This window comes from Mytilus galloprovincialis, chromosome 3 (genome assembly GCF_965363235.1).
Source record: "Mytilus galloprovincialis chromosome 3, xbMytGall1.hap1.1, whole genome shotgun sequence".
Lineage (NCBI taxonomy): Eukaryota > Metazoa > Mollusca > Bivalvia > Mytilida > Mytilidae > Mytilus > Mytilus galloprovincialis.
Window position 1 is genome coordinate 4,419,633 of NC_134840.1, and position 11,476 is coordinate 4,431,108.

Genomic DNA, 11,476 nt, shown 5'->3' on the forward strand with positions numbered 1-11,476 from the left:
ATTTAAAATTTTTAAGTTTGTAAGTTTAAGTTCTTAGACCACATTCATTCTGTGTCAGAAACCTATGTTGTGTCAACTATTTAATCACAATCCAAATTCAGAGCTGTATCAAGCTTAAATGTTGTGTCCAACTGTTCAGGGTTTCTACCTCTGCAGTCGTATAAAGCTGCGCCTTGTGGAGCATCTGGTTGTTGTTATATTACTTTATATACATCTATTGTTTACATGTGTGTAATAATAGATTAATTATGTTTTATTCATATTGTTAAAATTGTATGTAGAGAGCCTTATTGAAAATTGGTTCAATCCAAATGAGTTACTTACTTTAAATAAAGATATTATTATTATTAATATCATATTGCAAAGAAAAATGATAAAGTCCAAGTTTGTGAAAAATTTTGGTCTCCTTTCCATGTAATATTTAACTAAGTGTTGTTATCATATGATTAGTTAAGAGAAAACAAATAAGTTATTAACTATGAGCCAATTTTATGTCTTTAAAATAATTGGTTTGATTGGTCAATGAATATCAAAATTTATTCCAATATAATATCCATTGTCCAATCAACTCTTTTTTATATAGTAAACAAACTGTTACCCCACCTCTCCATTAAATTTAGGTGTCAATCTTAATTACAATGCCTGAGCAAACAACCAAACAAAGTTGGCAAGCAAGGCATTTAAACTCTTGGTTTGCATGCTTTAATATTTTAACTGTAACTTGATAAATTAGCTTGCAATTTAAATTATTCTTTCCAGCAATGTGTTTTGAATATTTCCCGGAAAAATTACAGTTTTGTAACAACTTTTATTTCTCAATTTCAGTCGAATGTTCACAGGAATATGCCAGAAAGAAGGTAAGTGATTTAAAAAATCTATCAAAAAAAATTATCATTGGTATATATTTACAAATAAGGAGATGTGGTATGATTACAAATGAGACGACTATCCACAAAGTTCAAATGAAGTGGATGTTAGCAATCATAGGCAAACATACAGTCTTCAACAATGAGAAAAACCCATACTGTGTTGTCTGCTATAAAGGCCCTGACATGAAAAATATGAAATAATTCCACTTAGAAAACTAACAGCATAATTTGATTGTTTTTTGGTATTTGAATCATAAAACAAAATTCCTTTTAAAGATACAAAGGAACCTGTAATCCTATAGCATGGTGAGATGTTGCCTGTTCAGGGGTATATAGCAGTCTCCCAATTTAATAATATCACCGACTCACTCACTTCATGCTTCAGTGACAATTATTTTTATTTTGACTTATGATTAATTATCTTATACAATTTGCAACAATTTCAATATGCAGCTTGTGCTTCTGACATATCTGTTTATTACATTTTGTATAACAGAATGGTTTGATGAATGGGTGTCTTCCTCGAATGCCAACATTTTATATGTTACCTATTCCTTGAACGCCAACAAAAAAAAATCAATAATTTCAAACTACTAAAAGGATATTAGAGATTTATTTAATTCCATATCATTTTAAATATTTTATTAGTTGATATGAACTATATGAACTTTTAATTGAACAATTAATTAAACTTAACGCTTGTAATGGACTTAATGTGGTAATTGCTTGTAATTCTTATAATAATAAAGCCCATATGTATGGTAGGAACCAAGAACTGTGTCATCAACATAATTTATGTGGCTAAAACATAACCAGCAAAAGCTTCTATTTTCTTCTCTTTTTGTATATCTTTATTAAATATTCAGCAAAGCAATACGTTTTATTCTCTCTGTACATTGACTGTCTAATGCATTTGAATTCATTTCTTACATTTGGAAAACAAAAATTGGCGCAAATGATACCCCTGAAAAACAGTAATTGGTGCAATAGGATTGCTGCCCATTTGATTTAGCTTCCTGGAATTTACCTATTGTTTAATTAATATGATTGTTTTGATAAGCATGCACTTTTGTTGTGATAACTACTTGCACCTATTCCTTGAATGCCAACATAATTTAACAGGTAAATTGTCTGTAGATCAAAAGATGTTGGCATTCAAGGAATAAACCGATGAATGTACTTTCACTTTGCGGTTAATTTTGTTTACATTTATTTGATGTTTTTTTCAGGAAATGTTGACTTTGTCAGAGTACTGTTTTACCGTATAGTAACCAGTGGTTATCCAAGGTATATAACCCTTGGTTTGTCAATAATAGGAGTTTGGCCTGAAGTCTTGTACAAAACTAATACAGGTCAGTTGGATATCTAAGTGGTGCAAACTTTATTCTATCAATCATTGGGGCATTGTAGCCTGAAATCTACAAATTAAATATCAGCATTTCATGAAAATAAGACAATATAAAGTTCTAGTTTAATATCTCAAACCTTTTACTTAAGGTCTTTCTAGTATTAATTAGATAATGCATAATAAATATTATCAAAAATAGCCCATTAAATTTGATAGCAAAACAGACCACACTTTTCATACACAAAGACAGACAACAATGACCATTACATAGTGCAGGTAGCCTGACCATGTGTAGGCACAATTGTGGGGAGTTTAACCAGGTTTAAGTGATCAAGTTTTGCTCTTATTTTCACAGGAACTATACCAAAGCTTGCTCAAATCTTGTATTAAGCTTTATAAGAGCATGCTACAATATGTTATGCATTTTCATATCAGTTGGCTGTCATCTTCCTGTTTACCAAAAATGTAAATAGTGATCATTAGTGAGCATAGTTCATAGTCCATTTTGTTTTTTCTTTTCAGATCCAAGTATTTTGCTGACAACATTTGAATTTTGCATTATGAAAATTTTACTAACAGATAAAGAAAAACATGAAAAGGTAAGAAATTGTTTATGGTTTGGATGAAGTCCAAAACTGTGTTATAGTAAGGTGATACTTTTCTAAATAATATAGAACTGAAGGCACAATTGATCAAGAATGTACATGGAACTGAAGGCACAATTGATCAAGAATGTACATGGAACTGAAGGCACAATTGATCAAGAATGTACATGGAACTGAAGGCACAATTGATCAGGAATGTACTCTAAATAATATAGAACTGAAGGCACAATTGATCAGGAATGTACTCTAAATAATATAGAACTGAAGGTACAATTGATCATGAATGTACTCTAAATAATATAGAACTGAAGGCACAATTGATCAGGAATGTACTCTAAATAATATAGAACTGAAGGCACAATTGATCAGGAATGTACTCTAAATAATATAGAACTGAAGGCACAATTGATCAGGAATGTACTCTAAATAATATAGAATTGAAGGCACAATTGATCAGGAATGTACTCTAAATAATATAGAACTGAAGGTACAATTGATCATGAATGTACTCTAAATAATATAGAACTGAAGGCACAATTGATCAGGAATGTACTCTAAATAATATAGAATTGAAGGCACAATTGATCAGGAATGTACTCTAAATAATATAGAACTGAAGGCACAATTGATACATCAGTACATCAGATGTCAATTCAATCAACTAAGAAAAGATCATTACAATTGACACAATCAAAAAATAAATAAGTACAGAAAAAAAACCAACAACTGATCTATTTCATTTTAAACAAGAAAGTAATAGAAACGATTGAGCTGATCGATAGTACTATGCAATAATGTTTTGTTGTTATAATGATAATGATACTTATATTGTAGGTGATTGTCTGTTACTCGTCATTGTGTAATTGGTCAAAACCACAAAACATGGAGGCTCCTGCAGTGATGAGGATATTGTTACAAGAGTTACTGAAAATTACTAAACAAGATGAAACTGACAGTGTTATTTCTGGTAAATATTAACTCATTCATTCTTATCTGATATATTTTATTTCTGGTAAATATTAACTCATTTATTCTTATCTGATATATTTTATTTCTGGTAAATATTAACTCATTGATTCTTATCAGATACATCTTTATTTCTGGTAAATATTAACTCATTCATTCTTATCTGATATATTTTATTTCTGGTAAATATTAACTCATTCATTCTTATCTGATATATTTTATTTCTGGTAAATATTAACTCATTGATTCTTATCAGATACATCTTTATTTCTGGTAAATATTAACTCATTGATTCTTATCAGATACATCTTTATTTCTGGTAAATATTAACTCATTGTATCTTATCAGATACATCTTTATTTCTGGTAAATATTAACTCATTGATTCTTATCTGATATATTTTATTTCTGGTAAATATTAACTCATTGTATTTTATCAGATACATCTTTATTTCTGGTAAATATTAACTCATTGATTCTTATCAGATACATCTTTATTTCTGGTAAATATTAACTCATTGATTCTTATCAGATACATCTTTATATCTGGTAAATATTAACTCATTGTATTTTATCAGATACATCTTTATTTCTGGTAAATATTAACTCATTGTATCTTATCAGATACATCTTTATTTCTGGTAAATATTAACTCATTGATTCTTATCAGATACATCTTTATTTCTGGTAAATATTAACTCATTGTATCTTATCAGATACATCTTTATTTCTGGTAAATATTAACTCATTGATTCTTATCAGATACATCTTTATTTCTGGTAAATATTAACTCATTGGTTCTTATCTGATACATCTTTATTTCTGGTAAATATTAACTCATTGATTCTTATCAGATACATCTTTATTTCTGGTAAATATTAACTCATTGATTCTTATCAGATACATCTTTATTTCTGGTAAATATTAACTCATTGGTTCTTATCTGATACATCTTTATTTCTGGTAAATATTAACTCATTGATTCTTATCAGATACATCTTTATTTCTGGTAAATATTAACTCATTGTATCTTATCAGATACATCTTTATTTCTGGTAAATATTAACTCATTGTATCTTATCAGATACATCTTTATTTCTGGTAAATATTAACTCATTGATTCTTATCTGATATATTTTATTTCTGGTAAATATTAACTCATTGTATTTTATCAGATACATCTTTATTTCTGGTAAATATTAACTCATTGATTCTTATCAGATACATCTTTATTTCTGGTAAATATTAACTCATTGATTCTTATCAGATACATCTTTATTTCTGGTAAATATTAACTCATTGTATTTTATCAGATACATCTTTATTTCTGGTAAATATTAACTCATTGTATCTTATCAGATACATCTTTATTTCTGGTAAATATTAACTCATTGATTCTTATCAGATACATCTTTATTTCTGGTAAATATTAACTCATTGATTCTTATCAGATACATCTTTATTTCTGGTAAATATTAACTCATTGGTTCTTATCTGATACATCTTTATTTCTGGTAAATATTAACTCATTGATTCTTATCAGATACATCTTTATTTCTGGTAAATATTAACTCATTGGTTCTTATCAGATACATCTTTATTTCTGGTAAATATTAACTCATTGATGCTTGGTGTATGCCCTATATTTTGTGTGTGTGGGTGGGGGGACTAAGTGTTAACACATTGATGAATACACTACATATGTTATTTCTGGTAAATATTTACTCATTTAACTTCATTTTATGTTGTTTCTATTGATGACTGCAATTGAACACTGTAAATAGTGTTAAGTACTTTAATAAATACATGTTTAGAGAATATACAGCTGAATTAATGATTAAATACTCTCACTTGAAGGAAACTTGCTCTGATTAAAAAAATCAGAAGGTCATTTAAAAAGTTAATGCATTGTATTGGTAAGATTAGATTGGAAACCCAAATGAAAATTGACTTGATATATTCTGATATATTTACAATAAAGTAAAGAATTGTTAGCAGTATGAATGATTCTCTTATAGACAAGCCATAATTTTTGATGTATAAATATATTACTTTCTTTTGATTTTAATATTTCAGACCAACAATTTGAGGTTTACAAAAGTTTGGAATTGTTGCTGTTAACAGAGGACTCAGAATTCTTCAAAAACAGTTTTACTCCAATTTGTTTGAATCAGTTTTTCCAAAAAATAAAGGGAAATGCTAATATGAATGGAGGATTTCCTCTAATGTACATTAAAAGTATTGTCAACATTGCTGGTAAGTAATTGTTTGAAATCAAGGAATCCAAAAGACCAAAGCAGGAGACAATTCATATTTTACTTAATTTTTACAAAAGGAGGTCCCCTTAAATCCTACAAAACACTTCTGTATTCCATTTCTTTACTAGTAAAAAACACACTGTTCCACTATTTTCTAATAGTTCATACAAAATCTGACTAATGTAAGAATGACAACACACACTCCTAACACAATAGAGATATTAAAAGTTGACATCTTCAAAATCAGTATCCAGATATTAATAAAATAACACAAAATGCAGAGCAAGATTCAAACAGGAATCAACAACACAAAAATACAAGAAAATTAAGATTCAATTCATCCAAAACAAGTTTAACTTCAGAAAAATTCAGAGCAAGAATTAATACAAAATCAAGATAAGGTTCTTGAATAAAATCTGTCAGTGACCTCAGTGGCGGATCCACAACTTTTTATAAGAGGGGCCCTCTGACTGACCTTAGGGGGGTCCTGCTTAAGTCATGTTTCAATGATTCTCTATATAATCAACCATTTTTCCCCACAAAAGAATGGGGCCCTGGATTTGCTTATACCCTTTGTACAAAAAAAATATTTACTGTGGTTTGACATTGTATTTGTTGCTAGGAATTTCTAAACATTTGTTATTACCATGGATACCAAAATGAATCATTAATATGTCAGTTGCTTATTATGCAGCAGTAGTATATAGATTATTATTTCATGATTTAAGATTGTATAAAGATTTTTTTAAAGATATTTTATATTTGAATATGCCTTTAATTTTCATTTTACAAGATTCTCAAATATTTTTTATTTCAACATTTTGAATGCAACCAAGGCTCACATAAATAAATTTAATTTTGAAAATGTTACATATAACTTTTATGCTCACTAAGATAAAGATAAAGGCAATGAATATATCTAGCAAATGAAAGTACAAATGTTTAAAATATAGTTTATTATCTGAAAAATTATAGTAATATAACTTACATTTTTTATTCCTCTTTTAATTTCAGCTACTATATTGGGAAGAAAAATGGATCCTAAATTTGCAGCAAAAAATACTAGAAAATTTATGCTTGGTCTGTTGTTATTGGCAACAGTTTCCATGGAAGCAAAAGAACTTATTGCCAATGCTTTGTTGGATATAGCATTTATAACTCCTATGCCTATTTTTACTCAGTTAAAAGAATGGTTTCAGAAAGACCAGAAAAGCATATCTTCTCAACTGAAACATCGTATTGAACATACTAGAACTGTGTTGACATCATATGAAGGGAAATTGTCTTCCTTTTCTTTTAAATGATGTCCCCAATCTCTTTCTTTTTACCATTTATGCATGTTTTAAATTTATAACAGTATTAGAATTTTCTTATATTTGTTGTATTTTATTATTGAATTCATGTATGCATTTAAATCGTTAACCATATTTATTAATCGTTTCCTATAATATAGGAATCAGTTGTGGCAAATTTTCATGTTCTATGTTTAATTAGCATCTAACATTTCAGAACGAAGGATCACAATATTTTCAAATTACTATTGTTGAAGCCAAGGCTTCTAATGAAAAAAATAATTACGGATAATGTAATTATTTCAATGTGTACAAAACCTTATTTAACTTGTTATATTTTTCAATATACAATTAAATAAACTTGGAGGTCTTTCATAACTGCATTTCCTGAAGAAAAGATATTAAAAAAAAAGATGCAAAATTAAAAACCAATTTTCTTTGATGTTCATTATTTTACCATTTTGCAGTGATTCATGTAAAAGTGTAGAAAATATTATGAGTTATGAAGTCTTGTTCTTAATTTATTAATTTAGAAGATTTAACAGAGATGTGGATACCATATATTGACAGCTAGGCAAACAAAAAATCCATGGTATCCCATTTATTAGTATTTCACTGTAAAAAAGTTTTAAAAAATCACTGGATGCAATGAAATTTCAATAAAATATATCCGGTACACATTTCAAATGTTCTATACTTACTTAATCATCACCATTTGTTTTTCTATTGTGAAAAATTTATAGTACCAATTCATGTTCTTTGAAATTTGTATTTTTTATATTGATGTTGTCATCAAAGGAAAATGTTCTTAACACTTGCTAGGCAGAGATTAGTTCTGTGAAATTTTATCTTGTTTATTTTTATTTTCTCAAAAGACTGAAATCTTGTTTAACAAATGAGTACATACATTGCTCATGAAAACGTAAAATGAATCTTCATGAAGCTTTACACCACAGTTATTGTATTATATAATATTCATATTCAATGAAATTGTATCTTGAAACTTTGGGGAAAAATGAACTGTAGACATCAGAATGTTGAATAAAAAACTAAATATTATCATCATATGTATATTACATAGAAATACTAAGTATATACTTGGATAAGAATAATTGTGCAATAAAGTGGCAGCTTCAATATTAGATGTATTCATACACATTTTTCTTGGCTTGAATGTTAACTTATTATTCCGGAACAAGACAAATTTTGTAATCTTAGATCACTTATTTTTCAATTTTAACAGGAATGAATAAATTTTGTTTGATACTTGTTTGCAAGTTATCAAGTGAAGCACCTACATGTATATGTATTGAGACACACTTAGATAACTCATTTAAGTTACTGCAATTGACTAATAAAACAGAATTGTTTTCTTAGAAATGTATCAAGATATTTGAGGAGCTGTTTCATTCATATCTTTTATTATTTTTCAATTATATTGAAAAATTTTCTTAAAAAGTTTCGTGAAGATAATATTTTCAGTTAAGGTTGAAAATGTGAAGTTGAATTGTGTTGTTATTTTTTGCGTATAAACCAGTGCTATGATTTTAAATATGCATTTGAACTTGTTTGTTTGTTATATTTGATAAATTTATATGACAGCTTAAAATATCTTTGTTTTCATTATGCCTGCATGCTAATGAAAATTGCACCAAAAGGTTTTTGGACTAGTTTAAAGATGCACTACTCCTGCAAATAAATTTCAGTATTACTACTTTAGATAACTTCAAAACTATGACACTCACCAAACTACGATGAATTGTGTTTGAACAATAAGTTGATATTGTATGATTCTCTACAGATCTTACTTCATACAAATGTTACCTTTGACATGAATGTTATTCTCAATAGGCCAGTTCTGGGATACAGTTTTCAGATGAATCTCTCACGTGACTTCCATTACCATGTGACAAAAATGTATGCATAGAAATTTTCTACACATGTTGAACAAACGGGTGAAATTTTTATACGACCGCAAAAAAGCGGTCGTATATTGGTATGACGTTGGCCGTGGCATCGTTGTCGTCCGAAGACACATTGGTTTTTGCACTATAACTTTTGTTTAAGTAAATAGAAATCTATGAAATTTAAACACAATGTTTATGAACACAAAAGGAAGGTTGGGATTGATTTTGGGAGTTTTGGTCCCAACAGTTTAGGAATTAGGGGCCAAAAAAGGGCCCAAATAAGCATTTTTCTTGGTTTTCGCACAATAACTGTAGTATAAGTAAATAGAAATCTATGAAATTTAAACACAAGGTTTGTGAACACAAAAGGAAGGTTGGGATTGATTTTGGGAGTGTTGGTCTCAACAGTTTAGGAATTAGGGGCCCAAATAAGCATTTTTCTTGGTTTTTGCACCATAACTTTAGTATAAGTAAATAGAAATCTATGAAATTTAAACACAAGGTTTATGACCATAAAAGGAAGGTTGGGATGATCGATTGATTTTGGGAGTTTTGGTCCCAACAGTTTAGGAATTAGGGACCCAAAGGGTCCAAAATTAAACTTTTTGTTTGATTTCATCAAAAATTGAATAATTGTGGATCTTTGATATGCCGAATCTAACTGTGTATGTAGATTCTTAATTTTTGGTCCCGTTTTCAAATGGGTCTATATTAAGGTCCAAAGGGTTCAAAATTAAACTTAGTTTGATTTTAACAAAAATTTAATTCTTGGGGTTCTTTGATATGCTGAATCTAAACATGTACTTAGATTTTTGATTATGGGCCCAGTTTTCAAGTTGGTCCAAATGGGGGTCCAAAATTAAACTTTGTTTGATTTCAACAAAAATTGATATGTAAGGCCAACTAAAATTAATTAGTAGATTTTCATCCAAATTTTTGAAAAAAATGGGGCGGGTGGGAGGATTTTATTTTTTAAATTTTATTTCATATGAAACCTTTTTTTCACGTGTTATTCGATCATATATGCAAGTGTAATAATAAGATTATATCATGTAAATACATCATTAGGTATCGTGTATAAGACAATAACAATCAAAACCAAGGAGTAACCAAAGACTCATAAAACAAAAAAACATTTGCACCAACAGTTACAAATAATAAGTAGGAAACAACACAAACTCCACAAAAAACCAGGAATGAAATCAGGTGCTCCGGAAAGGTACGCATTTCCTGTACCGTATACGGCACCTGTCATGTTATTTGTTTGTTCTGTTCGGTAATGATGGAAGGTTGTTATGACTGAGGAAGAATATCACTGAGATATAATTTCTGACACACTTTTGTCATAATGGCCAATCAGCTCATGATGGCAACCATACTTGAGTGATGACCTTAATTTGATGATTCATAGCCCTGTCTTAGCAACTTTTGAGAAAGCAGTATTCCTCGTTCAACAAAATCAGCGTACATGTACTTTGAGCTAGCTCTAGAGTAACGTATCAATATTGAGACACATTTACTCCATATGCTGGTGCCGCTTTTTCTAATTCGTATTCAAGTATATATCTCTGATTGGCCACCACTGTTCTACATGTAATTGCCGCTTTAGAAACCTATTTTATAGTAAACAGCAGAAATGTGAGGAAATGCTCTCTTCAGTTGGACTACCTACATGAAATATATTTTGCTTTCTAAGCTATGTTCTGTTGTCCGAATAAAATGAAGCAAATCCATTGGTATGCAACATGAGTACGATAAGTACAGAATAAAATGAAAACTCAACCAGTGTTGAAATAATAGGGTTGGTCCTTAATATGCAAGATGCAAATATAATTACAATGTAGAACATAGTTGTTTAATGACTCTATCGTGGGTATTGGGACAGAGGATGTTTGCTGGGTTTTTTTTTTTTACAAAAAAACGAAAGGCATGGATAAATTTATTCCTAAGAGCTTGCTGTAAATTAATAAATTAAAAATGCGTATGTTTGTCGATTTTTTGAACTCAATATACGGTCATTAATCTAAAAAGTTCATGCTTGTGTCAATTTCTTTATTCCAGTCAAATGTGTTTCACGATTCTGACGCTTTTGGGTTTCCTTCACAGTCCAAATTTCTTGACACAAAGTCATTGTATAAATAAAATAAATCCAAGGTGTTTTACTCGCAAACATTTGTCATTTGTGACATAGTGTACGGCGATTTGCGTTCTTGGACACAGCGAATATTTCAC

General features: G+C 29.1%; 1 protein-coding gene across 1 annotated transcript in view; it reads left to right on the forward strand.

The window, feature by feature from the left end:
* Positions 1–8,946, forward strand: part of LOC143066997 (uncharacterized) — a 44,380-nt gene extending 35,434 nt beyond the window's left edge. Inside the window, exons 19-24 of the mRNA XM_076239918.1 lie at positions 826–857; positions 2,099–2,221; positions 2,740–2,816; positions 3,657–3,789; positions 5,864–6,043; positions 7,060–8,946. Coding sequence (XP_076096033.1) covers positions 826–857; positions 2,099–2,221; positions 2,740–2,816; positions 3,657–3,789; positions 5,864–6,043; positions 7,060–7,349 — 835 coding nt within the window. The 3' untranslated portion in view covers positions 7,350–8,946. The remainder of the gene's footprint in view (positions 1–825; positions 858–2,098; positions 2,222–2,739; positions 2,817–3,656; positions 3,790–5,863; positions 6,044–7,059) is intronic.
* The last annotated feature ends 2,530 nt before the right edge of the window (positions 8,947–11,476 follow it).